At 40.5% G+C, this 22,831-nt stretch overlaps 1 protein-coding gene across 5 annotated transcripts; it reads left to right on the forward strand.

Moving 5' to 3' along the window:
- The first annotated feature begins 866 nt into the window (after positions 1-866).
- Positions 867-22,351, forward strand: ano11 (anoctamin 11). Of its 5 annotated transcripts, none has more exons than XM_072697409.1 (23): positions 867-1,280; positions 1,844-1,961; positions 3,607-3,803; positions 3,907-4,014; positions 4,184-4,320; positions 4,406-4,463; positions 4,839-4,949; positions 5,545-5,710; positions 5,897-5,987; positions 7,031-7,127; positions 7,264-7,407; positions 8,600-8,737; positions 8,837-8,935; positions 9,081-9,183; positions 10,447-10,558; positions 11,283-11,337; positions 13,822-13,919; positions 15,696-15,832; positions 16,392-16,597; positions 16,732-16,874; positions 17,698-17,788; positions 18,085-18,244; positions 20,673-22,351. In XM_072697409.1, the coding sequence occupies exons 1-23, from the start codon at positions 1,149-1,151 to the stop codon at positions 20,786-20,788; spliced, it is 2,817 nt and encodes a 938-aa protein (XP_072553510.1). In that variant the 5' UTR covers positions 867-1,148; the 3' UTR covers positions 20,789-22,351. The 5 variants fall into 5 exon arrangements, with proteins under 5 accessions (XP_072553510.1, XP_072553512.1, XP_072553514.1 ...); XM_072697411.1 differs by having other exon boundaries at positions 1,847-1,961; XM_072697413.1 differs by having other exon boundaries at positions 18,085-18,216; positions 20,673-20,790.
- The last annotated feature ends 480 nt before the right edge of the window (positions 22,352-22,831 follow it).

A 22,831-nucleotide genomic window follows, 5' to 3' on the forward strand; every position in this document is an offset into this window, starting at 1 on the left:
ATGTTGGTAGGCCAGACACTTCTGGGAAGACTCAAACACTATGCTGCTTGTTGAGACCTTTTAGTCAACTTCCCATTGCTGGAATGCTGCTGGCAGTAGTCAAGCCTGTGTGTGGTTCAATGAGCGATGCCATAGAAGAACCACTTTTGGTTCCTTAAAGAGAACCCAGTTTGTACTAGAGATTTGTGAGTGGTGACTTGATGGGAAGGCTGTTTGCCAATTTAAAACTTCACATCTCTTTTACAAACATGTTGTTTTTTATAGAACCAAAAGAGTAAGTAATTTGGCTATACTAAATTGCCTCTAGATGTGTGTGTGATACTTTGCAATACACTGGCACTCTGTTCAAGGGGTATTCCTGCCTTGTGTATGTATATATGTATATATATATGGGATGTACGCTATATGGACAAAAATACTGGGACACCTGCTCATTCAAGTTCAACTACTAAAAATGTATTGGATGCAGCACCATCCACCATTCCAGAGAACATTTCACAGTTCACTGCTCCTCAGCTCAATGCTGGGGGCTTTATATCCCTCTAGCCCACTCCTGTCATTAGGCATGATGCCAATAGGTTCATGGTTATCTACTCTAGAGAGTACTGTTATATTGGCTTCTTCACAAGGACTCGGCAAGCTGTGCGTCTGTACGCCGACACATCTGTAGCTCAATAATTTCATTAGAAGGGGTGTCCACAAACATTTGGACATATGGTGTATCCTAAGTCACGTGCTGTGCACTGCACTAAAACAGGTAGAACAGCGTCTGCGACATTGAGAGGCTCCTCTTCTAGGAGAGTTACGGTAGCTCACTGCCCCCCTCTCTCCCTGTGGCGGGCTGGAGAGATAGAGGGTTGCGGTGAATGAGAGCAGCAGAGGGGCAGAACTTGCGGCAGATGCTCTCCCCTCCTTCTCCTCACCCCCCTGCGCTGAAGCACTTAGTGCATTTGATGTCCTCTGGACCACTTAGCCCTTCCTCTGAGGGACTGCATTAGCAGGGTTTCCCTCTCCTTTCAAATTCCTCTTAGAATTTATCCGAGGCTGCTTGGGCTTGTGTGTCTGCACTGGAATGTGGGACTGGCTCCAGAGGCTCGTTTAGAGGCTGTGTTTGCGGGATTGCAGTGTCTCCTGACCCGCTCAGCCTCATGCTGAGGAAGAAAGGCTCGGAGCTGCTGAAGGACCGTGAGGTTCTGCTGGACCTGGACCACACTGGAGAGACCCACGGAGCTGAGTGCTATGGCAGCCTGCAGAACGGAGGCTTCATCCCACCCAGATATGTAAGTGCCTTTCATCAATGTTTCATCTGCCTGAAACCTAATGGCTCTCTTTAGAGTGCCTATTACCTACAGCGTTGTGCTTTGACTTGTAGATTAATAGTTATGACCATTCCTGCTAATATGGGGTAATATGAAGTCCAGTCTTGGCAGAGAGCTGGATGTTCTGCTCTGCTGTGGGTGCAATCAGCCTGGGGTCATTCAACCCCTTGCAGAAGTCTCTGGACTAATTACTACAGTAGCCAGTGCAGTTCATTGGATTTCTTTAAGGCAGATACTGCACCGCACTTACCCTGCCATCTCCAGGCTCTGATGTGTTGTCACATGGTCTGATCAGTTACGGCATATGAGTGCTGCTGATATGAGTATATGAGTGCTACTTCAATGGAAAGTGCCTATTATACAAATATGATGTTATATCGGATAACGTCTGTCATTCGTCTATGTGTTCTCCTTGGATTCTTTGCAATCTTCCTTTTAAGGGCCTTCAGAAGTTTACTCTGATTATGTAATCATATTTAAGATGCTGCCCATGGGTCTGCTCTTTCTGCCCTTTTTTGTGACAGCAGCTGAATGCTGCAGCCGATGACGATGACGATCCTATCTACATTCACTGCGAGAAAACAGCCACGCCACCAGCTCCGCCACCGGGCAACTACTTCAGAGATGGACGAACTAAAATAGGTGACTATTCTGATCTTCACTCTGTTACTTTGTTTGTTTGTTTTTGTTGATTTACTAGTTATTAATAGCTGTTGCTTATTGCTTATTAATTGTTGTAGGGTGAAGCCTAGTACATGACTTATACATATGAAAACTGCCAAAGCACCGTTGCATGGTAAAATGCCTCCTGCTTGGATGCTTGGAGGAGGACCTTACTCAGTGCTCAGTTATACCATGAGAGCACAGTGATAACTAATCAGCTCACATACAGCATTGACAGTCTTTTAGACAGACCATGTTATCTTTGTCCTAGTGAGAAGCCATATATATAATAGCCATATGTATAATTTGTAATAATAGCCAATGTTAATGTTCTATGCTTTTTTTTAATTAGGCTAAACTCAGTAAAGTTCCTAATGATTCATTAAAATATCATGAATCATCTTATTTTGTTGCTAGTATTAAATTTGAGACTTTATTGCAACTTTATTGTGTATATTGAAATATCATGCCGGTATATCCAGTGTTACTGGAGGGGGGCAGAACTGACTAACGCACTAAAAAGACTATACAGGAATAGAGAGACTATCAAGCAAAGCTAGATACTCCAATTAAGAAGAGTGCTACAACATATGTATATTGTCTATGTCACACAATAACCCCATCATCTCCATTTTTGCTATTTTTCACTTTTTGACATAATGAGAACCTGGCAATTGTTCTGTATATTGTGTCAGAATTTTATGACAAATAGTCCAATAGAAATGCTCCCAAATGACTTGGAATACTTAAAAGTGGCAAGAATAATATATATATTATATTATATATAATATATAGTAATTTATAAAACTGAAATATTCAATTTTAAAAATAAAATTCATTTGAAAAAGTAATTTAGAATTGAACAAAAAATAATAATACCATGAAATAATAAGCATAAAGACATTGATAATACAACATTTGAGGTTAAATGCATTGTTATATGAGGAATTCATTTTTTTTTTTTAAAGGGCATTAAAAAGCATTGCATTTGAAATTGAATCAATTCTGGATTAAGCAGATTTATATTACAATGTACTGATTAATAAAGTAGAATAATTATTTTTAATTGTTTCAAACCCTTACATCAGTGTTTATAAAAACTTTTAATCAACAGTCAGCTGTCTAAACTGTTGTCTGCACTATTAAACTTACCCTTAGCATGAGGCTAATGCTATTATATTCTCTAACTATTTAGAGAACTGATGAAAAAAAAAGATCAAATAAGAGCTGATTATTCAAAGCCCATCAATCAAATATAGATTGATTCATTTCTACTGAAATATTTGACAATTTACAGTTGGGAACAGAATCATAACAGATTATTATATTATTATATGACAGATTATTTGATTATTAAAGTAACTGAGAAATCTACTGTTTATTTTTGCTGATTTATTAAGTAAACAGGGTTTTTAGGAAGAACAGTTATTAAAAATGTACTTCACGACCCAGCTGCTGTTTATCAATCAATATTGTCTGTTATTCACAATGAGCTTCTAGAAAATTGCTATGAATTACTAGCTTTTCATGTCAGTCAAGTCGTAGATCAGATATGAATTACGAAGCTTGCAGAACACCACACATGGATTTATTTCATTTCTTGCTACCTCTGGCTGTGTGTCAGACTTTGTTCTGGTGTGGGAGATAAAGTCGCGCAGGAAGCGAAGAGCCCGAGGGAAAGGCCGAGGGGAAGCTGAAGTCGAGGAGGAGGTGCAGGCTGCTCAAGAGGAGAGCAGATCCGAGAAGAGGAAAGCTCAGCTGGCCCGATGGAGGGACAGATTCATCCAGAATGTCCAGGCTGCCGGCCTGCTGCTGGAAAAGGTGCAGCCATCCATGCTGCTGTTCTTTTAGTTCTGTCTTCCTCTCTGTACTCCTCTGGGACATGAATGGAGAACTGTGTCTTTTTTCCTGTCTCTGTCACCAGGAGGAATCATCCAGCGCAAAAAAGACAATACACTATCTGAAGCTCAGCGCTCCCTGGGACGTGTTGGTGTACTACGCTGAAGAGTTGTGCCTCAGAGCACCGTTACAGGTCAGCCATTCCAGCCTGTTCGATTTCCCTTTCTTTTATAGAGCTATTATTACCAGGGACCAGTGCGAAATCTCTCGATGCAGCCTGGCAGTCACGGAGCTAATGGAGGTTTTATTGTGAACAGGTTTGAGGTGAGTACGACACACTGAAATTATTTGTTTACCCAAAGGCACAGCCACATCCAGACTTCAACACCTCGGCCCAGGTTCTCCAGAAGCTCTGGGTGCCAAACGTCATGGCGGACTCGGTGCCCAACAGGCCTGTGGACTTTTACACATGTGCCTTTCGCAAGTCTAAGATGGAAAAGTAAGCAAGATGGTGTGATTGAGCTAATCTTTTTTACGGTGTAAAGCTTTGGCCAATGCTGTTTCTTTTTTTCTCATGTTGGAAGGTTTCTGGGCTCTGAGGACCATGAGAATTATTTCACCAACACACAGAGACACCGCATCGTGAGTGCACTTTTGGGAGCGTCATTTGAGCAATGACTGGATATAGGAGTATGATAAGTGGATTAGGGCAGGCATTTTTGATTAATATTAGAACTGAGCAACCTACTGTTTATTTTGCTCAATCACAGGTTTTTTTTTAAGAAAGGGCAATCATTTAAAAAGTACATTACAGAATAACAAACCATACATAACTTTAAATAGATTATGAAATGCTTAAATGAAAAAAAACCCACTATTGCACATAAATAAATATCCATTAAACTCTGTTTCATGTAAGAGACTTGGAGGTAAATCCAACCCATCATGACTAAATGTGATGGTAAATTGAGAATCCATTACAGTCGTAATCTCACAATCACATTGTGCTCTGTCCAGGTGTATGAGATCCTAGCGAGGACTGTATATGGCAAACGAAAGCGTGCTGAAGTCGGAGTGGCTCGACTGTTGAATGAAGGGGCCTTTAAAGCAGCATTTCCCCTTCATGAGGTAAGAAGCTGGCCGTGGTCGTGTGGAGATGATTAGCCAAACTCATGCACTCATTCCTTATAACGTGATCATGTAGAATTCACAGTATTGTACAGTATAATAATAAAAGCTGTGCTGTTAATACGCAAAGAGGCTAAGGTGAAGTAAGGAACCTTGATTATCTTCTACAGTGGCATGTGTAAAGGGGTAGGAAATATTGGGCAGCAAGGGAACAGTCAGTTCTAGTGTTAAAATCTGAGCCACTTTAACAAGGACCAAATTGTGATTGCTAGACTGCTGTGTCACAACATCAGGCAGGTCTTGTGGAGTTTTTCTGGTTTGCGGTGGTCAGTACTGACCAAAGGTTGTCCAAGAAAGCATAACCTGTAAACCACTGACAAGACTCATTGAACCGATCTATGGGGGCCCCACTTTAGAACTTACAGGGCTTAAAAGATATGCTGCTATAATGTATATAACACCCAGATACTTCAGGGCAGTGTCTGATCAGTGGCTTGTGGCTGATCAGTTTTATATTTCTCAAAGATTGATTCGGTATAATTGTACAGTGATTCTACACCTTTAAATTGTGATTGTGACCCTTTTTGTTTCTTAGGGGCCATTTGAGATGCCAGGTTATGAGATCTCTCCTGACCAATTAAACAAGAGACAGGTTCTGTATCACTACTGGGCCCGCTGGTCAAAATGGTACAAGTACCAGCCACTGGATCACATCCGGGAGTACTTTGGGGAGAAGATTGCCCTTTATTTTGCATGGCTTGGTGAGTAAACACTTCTCCACAACATCTCATTTGGTGCAAGCTGAAGATACTGCCATTCAGTTAAGCTTGATGATAGCCTATGCTGAACAGCAATCAGGTAATACTGCAGTGGTGGTTATGCGGTGGTTATGGGGTTACATTAACTGACTGAAGTTTCACAGGCTATTTTCTGTCTAATCTTTACAGGCTTTTATACAGCGTGGCTCCTTCCTGCAGCGATAGTTGGAACGTTTGTGTTTGTGTCCGGCATCATGACCATGGGATCTAACACCCCAGCGTTAGTATCTCATTCTCTCTCTGTCACACATAGTCCCTGCTGGCCTGCTTTCCAATTAAGCTTGTGCTAAACTTGGTCACAGTGTATTTTCTTCAGCTCTGCCTCTCTCTAGTTGCCGCGGTTTAGCGAGCATGTTTGGTACTGTTCATCTGTTTCCATGGCAATTGTTGACTAAACCTGCTTTGAAACTGCTGATGGGATGGTGTTGCAATGCATGTGCTGCTCTATAGAGACAGGAAACAAAGCAGAGAGTGAAGTTGAAAGGCTTTGATACTGCTGCATAGCCTCTGATCCATGTCTTTATATGTTTGAGCTATTAGCCCTGCTACAGATGACACTGAGCCAAAGAAAACTGATATACTGAATGTCCCCTACCAGCTGAGAGGGATTAGTGTTGTTTTAATATGGCTTCTGTACTATATTATGTTAAGAATTGTAATAATGATGTAAAAAACGTACTTAAATAATTTAATAAACAAATTTATATAGCACCTTCATGCTTAAATATGCAGCTGAAATGTTTCAAATTCAATAAAATATTTAAAAAAATAGAATTAAAATGAGCATTGAATGGAAAGTATTTGTAATATAAAATATTGTGTTCCATTTAGCCATTTCTATTCCTCGAATCAATGTGAAAAACAGCTGCCAGATTCACATTATGTAAAATATATTATGTTATAAATTATAAAAAAATATATAAAATATTAAAAAATTTAAAAATATATATTATATAAATTTATGTACAGTTAAAATATATACTGTATATCTAAGTAGTGTTAAGTAGCTAGGTAGCTATTGCTGCAGTGCAATGAAAGTAATTCTGCACCTCATCCAAATAAAATACTTTATACATCATTGATCCTTACAATTCAACTCAGTCATTTTGCTGGGAGCAACACAGCACTACCCAGAGGCAATGAGGATTAAGTGCCTTGCCCCAAAACAACCAGGAACCCTGTGACCAGCTCCTGACACTAGTCTACCAGCTTCCTCAGCTGCCTGCTAATATTTCTGTTTATTTATGGTTCTATTGTCTACAGGAAAGAAATCTGTGAAAGCGGAGGCCACTATTTAATGTGCCCTCTTTGTGAAACCTGCAAACCTTGGAACATGTCTGACATTTGCCCCATGGCTCAGGTACTGTATGATGAATTACGTGACCCAGGCTCTGTCTAAAGTCACTGTAGATGCAGTAGACATTAAATTGTTAAATAGACAAAGGACATCATGATTGTGTTTTACTTTGTCTTGTGTTTGTCTTCTCCTGCTGTAGGTGGGCTACCTGTTTGACCACCCTGGTACAGTGTTCTTCAGCGTGTTCATGTCTTTCTGGGCCGTCACCTTCCTGGAGTACTGGAAACGCAAGAACGCCACACTGGCCCACCACTGGGACTGCATGGACTTTCATGAGGAGGAGGTGTGAAATAAATTCTAGTGCATGTTGATCAAGGTTGTAGGAGCGTAAACCTCTAACCCGTTCAATTGGATTCAGAACACTGAATATGCAAACATGACTAGAGGAATTACTTATGCAGTAGTTTAAGTAGAGCTGGGTGATATGGTCAAAACATCACAATATGTAAAGACATTTTTCACAATACATTATCATGATACATGTAATCACAAACATCAGTAGAGACAGACTCTTACAAACTACTATTCAGATACTCTCCCGTACTGAGTACAGAGATTTTTATTCAACATCTGCTGCGCTTCATATAATTATGTCTAATTACACTGTCTGAAACCTGCAGCTGATTAGTGTTTTTTTAAATATGTATTTATACATGCAAATAATCCACATACAATACAAAATAATACACATATACAATAAAGAATAAGACAATTGCCTAGTGTCTTGTTTTCAGTATAGTTGTTTGTGTTGGTTAGAAGAACACAGCTGGAAGAATACACCTTTAGTTACTGACTGCTCTGTGCACTCCAGAGACTGTATGGATTTGTTCAGTACCACCAGCAGCTCACCTGGTTTACTTTAAAGGAGAACTGATTAGAGAAACTAGGTATTGGATGGGAACTGTAAATACTGGCTTCTTCAACAATGCAGTAGTCAATACATACCAAAACTGCTCCAGGAAAACCTGTGAACTGGTCACAGAGTCATGGGTGCCCAATGCTCATTGATGCCCAAGAGCTGGCCACAGGGTTCCTGGTTGTGTTCCAGGGCAAGGCACTTAATCCTCCTTGCCTCTGGGTGGCGCTGTGTTGCTCCTATTTATTTGGATGAGGTGCAGAATTACTTTCATTGCACTGCAGCAGTAGCTACATAGCTACTTAGCACTACTTAGCTATACAGTATATATTCTAACTGTACATAAATATATATATTTTACATAATGTAAATTTTGGAGCATCTGATCAAATCCTGCAAAAGATCAATGGCTATGACTACCTTGAGTCCATGCCTCAATGATTTAGAGCTTGCCTCAAGAATGACCTATATAAGATTAGACAGGTGGTTTTATTGTTATGACTGAATGGTGTATGGATATTACACATGTGACGCCCGTTTTGAGATCAGTGCATTTTTATACCTAGGCCTCTACTAGGTAGCTTTTTTTTCTATATGAAAACCTCTTCTGGATTTCCAGGAGCCACCGCGTCCGGAATTTGCAGCCATGGCCCCTGCGATGGAGGAGAACCCTGTGACGGGGGTGAAGGAGCCCTATTTCCCTGAGAAGGCCCGGATCTCCCGCATGATGACCGGATCCATGGTCATTGTAATAATGGTATGAGTGAGCATTAATAGGAAGCAAGCTTCCTTTGAGACTCATCAGCAGTTTGATCATATCTGAGGTTTGGCTCGCTACTGCTTCTTCTTTTCTTAGCTGTGTGTGGTGATGATATTCCTGGTCACTGTGATCATCTACCGAAGCATAGTGAGCGTGATGATGTACGAGACGGGGAGCTCTGTGCTGCGCACTCAGGTAAAAATCAAACGAAAATCAATTAATTAAGTTGCTGCTGTCTGCACTCCATCTACACGACCACCTGCAGTGGCTTTTAAACTGTGCATTTGTGCTTCAGTTGTGTGTGTGCGCTTAGGTGTGTGTGTGTGTGTATGTTTCTTAGGCTGGGAACATTGCCAACATCTCCAGCAGTATGGTGAACCTGGCTCTAATATTGCTGATGGGGCAGGTGTATACAGCACTGGCTGAGCAGCTCACTAAATGGGGTAAGCGTTCTTCTGCTGGCACTCAGGCTCATAAAAACAGCACATTCTGCTCAATACGCAGTGACAGGGCATCCAGCCTCTCTACCTCTAAACCAATCCATTCTGGCACAGGGAGGCCAGTGCTGTCAGTTTGGAAATCTATAAACCAGTTTGACTGGGATATATTAGTGCTTTCAGCTATTATTGACGAACAGGTAAGAAAATTGAATGGGATTATATTGAGTAAGCTGTATCTGTAGTATAATGTAATGTTGTTTGTTTGGTCTGGTTTGAATAAGCTAGATATTAGTTATGTGCTCACTTAAAATGTATTCTGTCGACCCGTGTAGGTAAAAACCTCCAGAATGTCACATTTACATTTACAGGAGAAGGAAAAGACCTCCTTAACTTTCACAAGAAAACAATCTGTGTAAATATTTGTCTCTCATTTGCATGAAATGATGACACAATGTAAAGAACAACTGCTTAACAGCTGGTAAATTATGTCCAGTTAATTTATGGAAGTGAAAAACAGCTCTCCAAAAAATTGAGAGGCAATATTTAATGCTATAATGGCTTTCACTTGTGACAGTCTCAGCAGTTGTATATGTGATTATCACATGGTATTCATAAATACAGTATAACTTAATGCAGTGGTGAACCATGACTATTTCACCTAGGCCTTTAGTTTTGGCCAAAATGTCAAAAATATGGCAAGAAATTATAAAAAAAACATACCTCTATGATGATGTTTTTTTCTAGCCTCCCCATTGGATTCTAGTTGTGTGCTAATGCTAAGCTGAGCTAATGACAAAGCACAGGAACTTGGACATTCTAGATTGAACAAAAAAAATTGAAGCTTGTAACAGGCCTTAACAAACGACTGCCACTGAGTCCTGGTTAGGTTACTGCTCATATTCACAGTCAGTGACAAATCTAAGACTTGCAGAAGATCCTGAGTGATGTTTATTCTCCTGAAGTTGGTCTCACCCATTATACAATAAATTAAGATTCCTCTGTGACTTCCTAAAGATGATGGTCAGTTATGTTGATGCTTTAGGCCTTCAGTCCAGCTCCTGAAGTCCTAACCTATGGGAGAGCTTGCATGGTTGTATGTATTTATCAAGATATCACATAATTGGACAGTTTCCATTTAAGGTTTCAAAAATGTTACAGTTTGTTGCCACTCAAACCTGAAGGTGACCTGACTTCATTCCCCACTGACCTCATAATGTTACATCCATGCCTATGTTCAACTTTAATATTGAAGATTTGTTCTTTCAGAAATGCACAGGACACAGACGCAGTATGAGGATGCATTTACGTTCAAGGTATTCATCTTCCAGTTTGTCAACTTCTACTCCTCTCCTTTCTATGTGGCCTTCTTCAAGGGCAGGTAAGTTATAGCAATCAAACTCGAAAGAGGTTACATTACCAGTTCACAGATTATTTTGCTGTAATGCAACCTAGATCTGGGCTTTTTCAGGGCTATATGGACACATAATCTTTTCATGTCAGATTTGAACCACTATCACATGCGGTCCTAGATGGGATACATATCCGATTCCTAACCACGCAACCTTAATGACAGCGGTCACATGTGAATTCATATGGTTCATATGGAGTTTCACCATACTTCAGTTTTCATATTGCTCTAATATTAAGCAGCTTCAGCAATCAGTAGTAAATGATCTTTGTAAAGGCTTTTGTATTAAGACAGTGCCTTATATGTCAGCGAAGTACCATTTGAGATTCAGTCTGTGTGCACTGATTTCTACTGGACATATAGGGCACTATGTAGGTGTGGAAGCCATAGTTTAATGATTCACACATTTCTTCTTAAAGTAAAATAAGGAGTTAATAAAAATATCTGGCTGTTTTTAGCCAATATCCAAACAGTGGGCATGTGTATATCCTGGTACCTGGAATTCCATGTCAGTGATTACTGACCTCACACGTCAGTTATGCTAGTATAAATCACAGACTATATATAGTTTAGTTTATATCACAGATTTAACTGCATTTTAAAACATAGTGCACATCCCTCTATAATTCACTGTATTTGCCCTTACCTAACATACCCATCACACTACTAAGTAATGTTCTTCTTTCACTGGCAGATTTGTTGGCTACCCAGGTCACTATGGCACTTTGTTTGGGATGAGGAATGAGGATGTAAGTTTTATTTGCTGCTCTGATTCCTTGTGTTAGTTTAGTGTTTTATTTTGTCTGTCTGTTCCTGTTCTTTGATATTTTTATATACAATGGGGAAAAAAAGTATTTAGTCAGTCACCAATTGTGCAAGTTCTCCCACTTAAAAAGATGAGAGAGGCCTGTAATTGACATCATAGGTAGACCTCAACTATGAGAGACAAAATGAGAAAAAACAATTCTGAAAATCACATTGTCTGATTTTTAAAGAATTTATTTGCAAATAATGGTGGAAAATAAGTATTTGGTCACCTGCAAACAAGCAAGATTTCTGGCTGTCACAGACCTGTAACTTTTTCTTTAAGAGGCTTCTCTGTCCTCCACTCATTACCTGTATTAATGGCACCTGTTTGAACTCGTTAACAGTATATAAGACACCTGCCCACAACCTTAAACAGTCACACTCCAAACTCCACTATGGTGAAGACCAAAGAGCTGTCGAAGGACACCAGAAACAAAATTGTAGACCTGCACCAGGCTGGGAAGACTGAATCTGCAATAGGCAAGCAGCTTGGTGTGAAAAAATCTACTGTGGGAGCAATAATCAGAAAATGGGAGACCTACAAGACCACTGCTAATCTCCCTCGATCAGGGGCTCCACGCAAGATCTCAGCCCGTGGGGTCAAAATAATCACAAGAACGGTGAGCAAAAATCCCAGAACCACACGGGGGGACCTAGTGAATGACCTGCAGAAAGCTGGGACCAACGTTACAAAGGCTACCGTCAGTAACACACTACGCCGCCAGGGACTCAGATCTTGCAGTGCCAGTAATGTTCCCCTGCTTAAGCCAGTACATATCCGGGCTGAAGTTTGCTAGAGAGCATTTAGATGTTCCGGAAGAGTATTGGGAGAATGTCTTATGGTCAGATGAAACCAAAGTAGAACTGTTTGGTACAAACACAACTCGTAGTGAATGCTGAGTTGCATCCAAAGAACACCATACCAACTGTGAAGCATGGGGGTGGCAACATCATGCTTTGGGACTGTTTCTCTGCAAAGGGACTAGGACGACTGGTCCGTGTACATGAAAGAATGAATGGGGCCATGTATTGTGAGATTTTGAGTGCAAACCTCCTTCCATCAGCAAGGGCATTGAAGAAGAAACGTGGCTGGGTCTTTCAGCATGACAATGATCCCAAGCACACTGCCAGGGCAACAAAGGAGTGGCTTCGTAAGAAGCATTTCAAGTTCCTGGAGTGGCCTAGCCAGTCTCTAGATCTCAACCCCATAGAAAACCTTTGGAGGGAGTTGAAGGTCTGTGTTGCCCGCTGACAGCCCCAAAACATCACTGCTCTAGAGATCTGCATGGAGGAATGGGCCAACATACCAGCAACTGTGTGTGTCAACCTTGTGAAGACTTACAGAAAACGTTTGACCTCTGTCATTGCCAATAAAAGGATATATAACAAAGTATTGAGATGGACTTTTGTTATTGACCAAATACTTATTTTCCACCATTATTTGCAAATAAATTCTTTAAAAATCAGACAATGTGATTTTCAGAATTGTTTTTTCTCATTTTGTCTCTCATAGTTGAGGTCTACCTATGATGTCAATTACAGGCCTCTCTCATCTTTTTAAGTGGGAGAACTTGCACAATTGGTGACTGACTAAATACTTTTTCCCCCCACTGTATACACTATTTGGAGAAAAAGTATTGTTGTTTTTTTATCAGGGGTATTAAAGAGTTTATCCTACTTTGGTTGGACTTTGAAGCTTTCTACTTTTAAGCATTGCTTTTATTCAGTGTTAAGAGCATTAGTAAGGTCAGGATGTTGGATGATCACCACCCAACTTCCTTTCCAACTTCCCCAGCTCATGCCAAAAATATCTGATGCACCACCATCATTCCAGAGAACGTAGTTCCACTGCTTCACAGCTCAATACTGGGGGGGCTTTCTACCCCTCTAGACCACGCTTGGCATTAGGCCTGATGCCAGTACGTTCATGTTGATCTGCTCCAGAGAGTCCTGTTGTATTGGTAATACTTCTGTACAGGGACTAGACAAGGAGTGTGTGTGCATTTGCACCTGTGTTGTGTCAGCAGTGGGTGCACCTTAAAATAGCTGAATGCGTTCATTTGAAAGGGGTGTCCACAAACATTTGGACATATCTAAACCCGCAAAGTAGTTTTTGTATGTGCCTTTTCTTCAGATTGCTTTGCACATTGACCTTGTACATCTTTAAAGGCATTATGAATAAATTATAGCCAGACTTTGAAATTTGAATCCTCTTAGTGTTTTAGTTAAGAGAGACAAATACCTCTGTGTTTTTGTTTACAATACAGTTATATCATTTTAGAGTGCCTCCAAACAATGAGCAGACAGAGCACATCAACTGTAATATTTGTACTCCATATCTATACTCTATATATCATTGAATTTTATTGTATATGCATGGCTTTACATACGGTTTCCTCTTGTGTGTGTTTGTTTTTTTTTGACAGTGCGGTCCAGGAGGCTGTCTGATTGAGCTTGCTGAGCAACTTTTCATCATCATGATCGGGAAGCAGCTCATCAACAATGTACAGGAGTTTGTCATACCGTAGGTTCTTTACACTTAGTCTTTCTCTGAACCTCTTATCCACTCCATTCAGTTTCTCCATCTCTAGGGTATTAAAACTGTAAAGACATGCTGTTCTATCGCACTGTTGTACACTAGTGCGTATAGTCTTAATTACTGTATAATAAGTCTAGAGTACAGGAAGCACCCCAGACATTGAGCTGATGGTTGAAGTCAGTGAGTCAGCAGTGTAAGGGTAAAGCACAGTGTTGCATTATGGCTCTGGTGCTGCAGCATTGGCACTGCCTTCAGGCCAGCTGCAACAGACCTGCTAATGCTGAGGCTTGCAGTGTGAAAATGTGTGTGGAGTATGAAAGTTTGTGTGTGTACAAAAAATACTTACAGGAAATACATGAAATAGTTTTAGAAGTGACATTTAAACTAATTTTAGGGTAAGACTTTTATTCATATAAATAGGTACATATATGCAAAAAGTGATTAGGAAATAGTCTGATCTGCAAGAAAAAGATGAAACATCTGAAGGTTATGGTGTATTATTTTTGTTTTGCACGATTTTAGACGTTCCTTCAAAGGAACGTCTAAACGAGCCTGTGTATTTTGGAAATCCTGTCAACTGATTAAGTGCTTTAAAAAAAGCTAGATGAAAAGATGATGTCTTCTACAGCAGAATAATAATCCTAGACACAACTAAAAATCCACCGTGCACCAAGTTCGAATCCCAAGCCATGTTGCATTGACATCAGCAGCCAGAGTCACAGAGAGCACAATTTGCCATGCTCTCTCTGGGTGGGTGGATGGCGCTGTCTCTCCTCATCACATTTAAACAACAAGAGGTGTTAGTTGGTGTGGCGGAGCAGAGGACCCGGTGCTGGCGATGCAGGGTCATCGGGGCAGTTGGAAAAGAGGCAGTGGCTGGCTTTACATGTATTGTTAAGCGGACTACCTCAACCTGGCCCTGGCCCTCACAGTCTTGCCAATAGAATAGGAATAGAATGGAGCAGATGGAAATAAACCTGTTGGCACCATGACTAATGCAAGGCTTGGGCTGCAGGGGTATAAAGCCCCCCAGCATTGAGCTGTGGAGCAGTTGGAGCAGCTCTTTGGAATTATGGTGCTCCATCCAATTCACTTTTGGGATAGGTTGGGGAGTTGGGGCTGAGGTAGGTAGGGTGGTAATCACATTAGGATTGCTTGGAACTGTTTTCTATGGAATGATGATTGGTGCTCCAGTTCATATTCCTAAGGTGAGCTGGGGAGTTGGGGATGAGGTGGGGTGCTGATGATCCAGCATCCTGACCTCATTAATTCTCTTGTCACTGAATGTAATTAGATCCTCACAGCAATGCTTCAGAATCCTAGTGGAAACCCTTCCCTGTACAATAGAGACAGTTACTCCGAAACCAAAGTGGGATAGACTGTTTAATTTTAGACCCTTTTTAAATGGTAAAATAAAAGCAAACCTGTGTTTGTAGGAGATTGAATAAAAGCAGAAAGTGATTTCATGACAAACATGTTTCTAAAACTGTCTGCGCATGTGTGGGTGGTGTGCGTCCCACCAAACAGAACTGATTTCCTGCTCGGATAAAACAAGGTCTTGCACACGGCAGAGCTCTCAGCGCTCTCTTTAATAATGCATCCCTCGCTTCAAACTCCAGCTACCTCGTTTCCTCCAGAATTCTATTAGTGGATTTTATTTTAGCCCTACAAGTAATCTCTGCATATGAGGGTTGTCATATTCTCTCGTCCTCTGTTGTCTGTTGTGTGAACATGTGTGTGTGTGTGTGTGTGTGTGTGCAGTAAAGTGAAGGCATGGCGACAAAAGAAGGCCCTGGCCTCAGTGAAGAAGGCGCAGGGTGGTCTTGAGCCCCAGCGCTGGGAGCAGGACTATGAGCTGGTCGAGTGTGAGGGGCTGTTTGACGAATACCTGGAAATCGGTATGATCTGTTTAGATTTTATGTCCAAATATTTGTGGACACCTCTTCTAATGAATGCAATCAGCTACTTTACATTGTACCCATTGCTGGCACAGATGTGCAAATGCTCATACACACACAGACACAGCTTGTCTAGTTCCATTAGAGAAGTATTGCCAATAGAATAGGAATAGAATGGAGTAGATAGAAATAAACCTGCTGGCACCATGCCTAATGCCAGGCTTGGGCTGCAGGGATATAAAGCCCCCCAGTATCAAGCTGTGGAGCAGTTGAACTGTGTTCTCTGGAATCATGGTGCTCCATCCAATTCACTTTTGGTCTGAGTTTGGGAGTTGGGGCTGAGGTACGGTGGTGATCATCCGACATCCTGACCTTACTAACGCTCATGTCACTGAATGCAATCAAAACCTCATAGCAATGCTCCAAAATGCTGCGTAGTCTATCTGTTCTAGTTGGCTCTGTGGCTTGTGTTATCTGGTGCTGATTTGTTAAGGATTCATTGAGAGATCGTCTGTCTTCATTTTGTAAATGAAATCTAATGACTGCCTGCTGTTCACAGTGCTGCAGTTTGGCTTCATCACCATCTTTGTGGCCGCGTTCCCGCTGGCGCCCCTCTTTGCCCTGCTCAACAACTGGGCCGAGGTGAGGCTGGATGCGCACAAGTTTGTGTGTGAGTACCGGCGGCCCGTAGCCGAGCGAGCGCAGAACATTGGCGTGTGGTTCATCATCCTGGAGGCCCTTTCTCATGTTTCTGTGATTGTTAACGTGAGTCAGCAGAGCCTTTTAGTGTTACTTACATAATGGCTTTTTTGTTCCATGTAAAATATATGCTTTAGTGGGTGTGAAAACACTATTATAATCATGATTATGATTATGATTTTTGTTTCTTTGTTTTTTAGGCTTTCCTCATTGCATTTACGTCTGATTTCCTGCCTCGGCTGCTTTACCAGTATAAGTTTGATAATGATTTACATGGCTATGTCAACTTCACACTGGCCTATGCTCCACCCAGCTACAACTCCTCCAGCCATGGCATGTGCAGGTAACTGCTAATACCTTAAATTCAGTATTTACACTCATGTCCATAAGTATTTGGACATTTTTGTAATATGGTCTTTATACTCCACCACAATGGATTTTAACCTAATCAATCAAGATGTGATTCAAAGGGTTTAGGAATCACAGATGTTTTTTTTTTTTTACATAGTCCCTCCACTTTCATATATTCAAAAGTAATTGGACAATTAACTAATAAGTAGTTTTATGGTCAAGTGTGGCATTTGTCCTCCTGGTTTCATGACAAATTAAGGAAACAAAAGTGTTGAATTTGCATTCGGTAGCTGTTCATAGGAACATAGGACATTTAGTCTAATAATAATCCATATAATTATAATTAAGCAAGTTTGTACAATTATTTTTTTAATAACTGTGATAATGAGGGGACTGTGTTTGACCCCTAGAATTAAAGCAAAAAGTCTACCCTTTAATCACATCAGGATTGCTTCATTTTAATCCATTGATACAGAGGTAAAGCAAGTCCAAATACTTTTGGACCTGCCTGTAAATGCAGATTAAATTACAAATTAGGTTTACAGTCATTTAAAAATGTTAAAACTGTAAAGTTATCAACAGACCAATTATTAGCCCCTTGTGTCTTAAGACCTTTCAGTAAATAGTATGAATTATTTGGTGACTACTGTGATACTAATATGTTCAGTAGATGCTAGTTATGAGAGTAAGGAGGAGGCCCTAGTGACTGTAGCAGTTACACCAGTAGAGGGCAGAGTTGCTCCTTATTTGAGAGTAAGGTACCTGGATGTCAATCAGTAAATCTCGCTCTATACTGTGCTTATGCTTTGACTCAGGTACAAAGCTTTTCGTGATGAGAATGGGAACTACACTCTAGTGTACTGGGAACTTCTTGCCGTCAGACTTGGCTTTATCATTGCATTTGAGGTAAGCATTCTCCAGACTCCCTCTCAGACAGGAAAATCAATGAAAAACTGAAAATCTGAATTTAAAAGCTCCTTATCTGGGCAGTAAGTATTTATTTACTCAGTAAATGTGGTACCAGATACCACAAGGCACTTTCAGAGGTCTTGTAGAGGGAGCTGTTTCGGTGGCACACAGAGAACCAATGGCATATTAATCAGTGGTCATAATGTTTTAGCTCATTGCTGTGTATGTGTATGAAAGTCAGCAAACAGAACAGAAATAAAGTTTTGAATTCTTTAAATTCTGTCATTTTGTAGCATGTGGTGTTCTTCGTCCTTCGCGTAATTGACTGGATGGTTCCGGACGTGCCGGAGTCTCTGGAGCTGAAGGTCAAGCGGGAGCGCTATTTGGCCAAGCAGGCTCTGGCTGACAACCAGGAGGCTCTGTTGGTGAGTGGCAGGATGGCGCGCAGCCCAGGTCAGTGCACACAGCGACGTCCACACCCTCCGCAGCCCTCTGTATGAGGCCTGACCATAACCTCTCAGACATGCTCACCTCTAGCAGCCTGCAGACTGCTGTCCATCTGTCTGAGGACATACTCTGTGCTGCTAGTATCATCCCTACCACAGGAACCCAGTAACAATATCATTACCATATCAGGGTTACTCTGTCCAAACGGCCAGCTTTCATAGTGATGAGGATGTTTACATGCTGGCCTTTCTGGCAGGCTAGAGAGGCACTACAGATTCTAGTAGGCATGAAGTGAGTTTTCGTCTTGGACGTTCCCTTCCTCCTTTAGACTGGGACACTGAAGTGATGTCCTGAATTAGTCTCTAGTTATCAAACTGGGTCAGTTAATTACCACAGACCGTGACCTATTCATTTCAATTTATTTCATTGACATATTTTCTCAAACTTAGAAGAGAACCGATACGCTCATATGTTTGAGACTCATTCATATGAGTAGATCCTGACAAAATGTGCGTAAACATTGGAAAAATAATGCACATTCAAAACACTGTAACAACAAGGGTCTGAGGATGAATTTAGCATTAAAGAATGCACTATATGTCCAAATGTATGTGGACACCCCTCATATGCACACATACAGCTTGTCTAGTCCCTGTATAGAAGGATTGCCAATAGAATAGGACTCTCTGGAGCAGATAAACATGAACCTATTACTATAGGAAAACTATAGCATTGAGCTGTGAAGCAGTGAACCTGTGTACAGACAGTGGTTCATTTTGTATTGTGTTTAGGTGATCAGATCCCACTGTTCTGATTGGATAAAAAAGCAGCTTTTCTTTTACTCACAATTTTTGTATCGGGTGGTGTGTTTTTTTTTATAAAATGACTTTTCCTAAAATTTGATAAAAAAAAAAACCCTATTATTGCATTGCTCACCGTATTGTAACTCCTGTTTGTGATACATGTCATTCTTGCTAATATAAAGGCCTAATAAAGTTAAATTTGTAAATTGTTGGAGTAAGCCCTTAAACCTGAGCTCCATTTACTTTACTCCAATTACTACTAAAAATAAATCAGCCTGTTTACATTTACATGAACACTCATTAATACCGTCCTCTCCCTCTGTTTCTCATTCTTCCCAAATCCCTGCCGGATCAACAACAGACACTGCCAGTTCTCTTGATATTATACAGAAGCCTGCCGCTGTCTAAAATGTGATTAAAGCTCAGTGTGGAAATGGAGCAGTGGCTTCTTAGTTTTAGTTACTTATCTAGGCTCTGTTCTGAGCTCCTTCACTTCTTGGTACAAATGACCAAATTAACCTACATTGCGTTAAATATACATGTCTGGACAGCCCCTCTGGCAGTGGTTGAGGGGAAAAAATATATATATTTAGCCGTGCTTTTAGAGTTTTCTGGGACATTTCCTGTGACACTTTCACTAAATTAACCTAGTTACCCCCTTCCATTAGAAAAGTAGCTTCCCCAAAATGTGTCACACTGCATTATCCTAGCGTGCCCTGAGCCTGTGTGGCAGAGCAGTGTTTATTGTTGTGGTGGTGTGGTGTGGTGGGTGCGTCCCTGTGTCCTGACCATGCCCTTACGCGGTTGTTGAAGTGCATTTCTTTCTTGTCATGAGTAGTCATAGCAGTTCAGGTGAGTAGAAGGACTAGGTGAGTACAGCTGCAACTATGTTTGTTTATTTATTATTATATTTAGTGCTCATAACTTTAATACTTTAAGGGGATCATATCACGAAAAATTCACATTGCAAATATAAATATAGTGTGTAACACTGTATATATCATACTTATATATGATTATATTAGTTATATTATATTATGATTGTATTATGATTATAGCAGCACACTGGAGCAGAAGAACTTATGTTTTATGTGGTGATACAGTGTCTGTTTTATCAATCTTTCACTGGATTCCTGAATTGACATGAATTAAATATTGAAATATCAAATTCTCTCCCCAGGAACTGTAAAAACAGCTTATTTTGAATGCATTGTGTTTGCGATGAAACCAACATATGTACATATACAGTATCTGCTCATCCAGCCCTTGAGCTGGATGAGATCTGTAACTTAGTCACACTGAAGTTATAAAGAGTGTTTCAGCCAATATAATACAATACAGGGCAGCCAATCAGAACAGGTGTCATTTACATACATTACTCTTTTAAAGCCTGTTTGGATTCATACAACTGGAAGAATATAAGATGGGATCTTTTTAAAACATTCCCTTTAAAAAACTCTCATCTACACAACTGGTCACACTTTGGAAAAAAAACCAAAAGAAACATCTGATTAATATTAACTTTAGCACTTTTCTTCACCCTAAAAGATGTTCCTTCTCTTTTCCTGTTTTCCTTTCTCTCCTTTCTTTTTTTTTTTTGGTCCATCCTCCATCTGCTCTGGACGCTGAAGCAAGCAACACGTTTGGCAACCTGAGGCGGGCCCGCAGTGCCAGAGGGTCTTCAGGAGGGGGCGCACTCAAGGCAGGACTGGATACCTTCAGCACAGATTCAGAAGGCACACTTTAGCTTTTGAAGACTTAAAAAAATAATAATAATAATAAAAAAGGAAGAAAAGATTTGCACTTGGACTATGTGAACTTTCAGTGAGAGTGTGTGGCTGTGGGTGTATGTGTGTTTCCACTGGGTGGATGAGTATCTATGTGGTGTAGAGAGAGCATGCATATTTCTGGGTGTCCGTTTTAGAGGTCTGTAACTGGTGCACTTGTGATGCCAAGATCCAAGATTGTAATGCTTCCGAAACGAGGATGTTCATTCGCTGCACCTCTGGGTTATGAGTATAAACTTACTGTCAGCTACCGTCAACCATGTGCTCCATCAGACTGTGAGAAAGTCTCAGTAGAGAAGATAATAAATGAGGGACACCAAAAGTCTGAGATGACTAAAAAAACATGCATGATTTTTTTTTATTGAAAGGTTTTTTAGTACAAATGAAAAGTGAAAAGTGCCATTTTTGATATTTCACATGAACTTCAGATTCTTTTGAATTTGGTGGCATTTCCGTCTTTTGCTTTTGCTTGGCAACCTGCACTTGAGCTGCATGACGTTCTCTGACCAAGAGCCTCAATATAATAAATAAGGCTTATAAAATTGCAGTTTTATTGTACACAGATGTTGACTTTATCAAGGCCACACATTTGCTTAAAGAAATAGTTCAGTGAAAATTCCTATGTACATGATTTGCCACTTACTGAGGTTCACATATCTGAGATTTGCTTTTTTCATTTACTTCAGGAGATGCTAGGCCAAGGTTGCCAACAAACACTGGATTTCGACTATCAATTCAGTCAAGACATGTCAAAATCGTAATTTTTGGCTCACAAAGCTATGTAAACAATATGATTTTATGAAAAAAATAATAACAGCTAAAATAGGCATTATTCAAACATGTAAGCTAAAAAACCTTCTGCTAGTTTGTGCTACAACTACTTTCCAGTTGTGTGTTTTCCAACGTTTGTGGATGATACCATTCTTATTATTTTCTTCATAATTATTCTTAATGATATTTTAATATCCTCTGATCAAAATTTGCGCTGAGAGACATTTCGGGATACATTTATGGAGATATGACTGATAGTCTGTATCCAGTGTTTGTAAGCGACATTAGCATCGCATCACTGTTGTAAACCACAGAAGCATGCGCCGTAGCTAACAGACTGCATCTGGGGTAGTGCTAGATCATGTTAATTACATTTTTTTGGACAAATTGTTGCTTTAAATTTAAGAAATAATAAAATGTTATTGTCTTCTTTTTTACTTTACTGTCTTTCTATAAATTTTCTTTAGAGAAATCCTGTATTTCCAGTGTGATCTCAGACCTTTGGAGCTCACTGTACTGTATATGCGCTAAAGTCTAGAGCCTCAAGAGAATGTCTAGCTTTTCTATGGTATATATTTGTACTAATGACAGACTGTAACTTCTAAAGGTGGTGAATGTGTCTGAATCTACTGTGCGTCATGTGCTGGTGTATGCTGGTAAGTGGCTTCCTGTAATATAAACTTAAACCCACGTGCTCATGTTCATCCACACTGTGTCACTTTTTGAAATAAAGCTAGTCTGATGAATGTTAACCATGTGACTTTCTCAGTTCTGATGTTCAGTGTAGATGCTGGGGGGAAAGGATTCGGTTCAGGTTCGAGTGTGGGGTTGTGGGGTGGTTTTCTTTGGGGGGGGGGGTTAATTATGAAAGGGTGATCGGGAGGCATTATATGAAAAAATGAGTTTGAGCAAGTTGAATGAGATGAAGCTAATGCTAAGTCTTTTAAGCAGTGTGTTTCAGAGCTGGGATCATATGCCAGCTGGCAGTAGCGGTGGAACCTTAATCTCCTGTTAACACATCCCCAAGAGGAGCACATTTCTCCTGCCCCACTTTCCAGCCTTGTTCTCCTCCTTGATCTCTCGCTCTCAGGTTCCAGCTAATTAAATCAAACAATGGAGCGCAGCTTTGTTAGACAAACAGCACTATCACACCTGCACGGTGAGTCCCCTTTACCCGTCTTACCTTGAGAAATCCCTGCTGCAGAAGTCTCAAAAGGGAGGGCAGAGAATAT

Source organism: Salminus brasiliensis, chromosome 14, assembly GCF_030463535.1.
Source record: "Salminus brasiliensis chromosome 14, fSalBra1.hap2, whole genome shotgun sequence".
NCBI lineage: Eukaryota > Metazoa > Chordata > Actinopteri > Characiformes > Bryconidae > Salminus > Salminus brasiliensis.

Bases quoted from the DNA above. Each gene is read 5' to 3' on its own strand.
- ano11 (XM_072697409.1), top strand. From the start codon at position 1,149: ATGCTGAGGAAGAAAGGCTCGGAGCTGCTGAAGGACCGTGAGGTTCTG. The intron at 4,321-4,405 runs GTAAGCAAGATG...TCATGTTGGAAG, and splicing joins CGCAAGTCTAAGATGGAAAA to GTTTCTGGGCTCTGAGGACC. The intron at 4,464-4,838 runs GTGAGTGCACTT...TGCTCTGTCCAG, and splicing joins ACACACAGAGACACCGCATC to GTGTATGAGATCCTAGCGAG.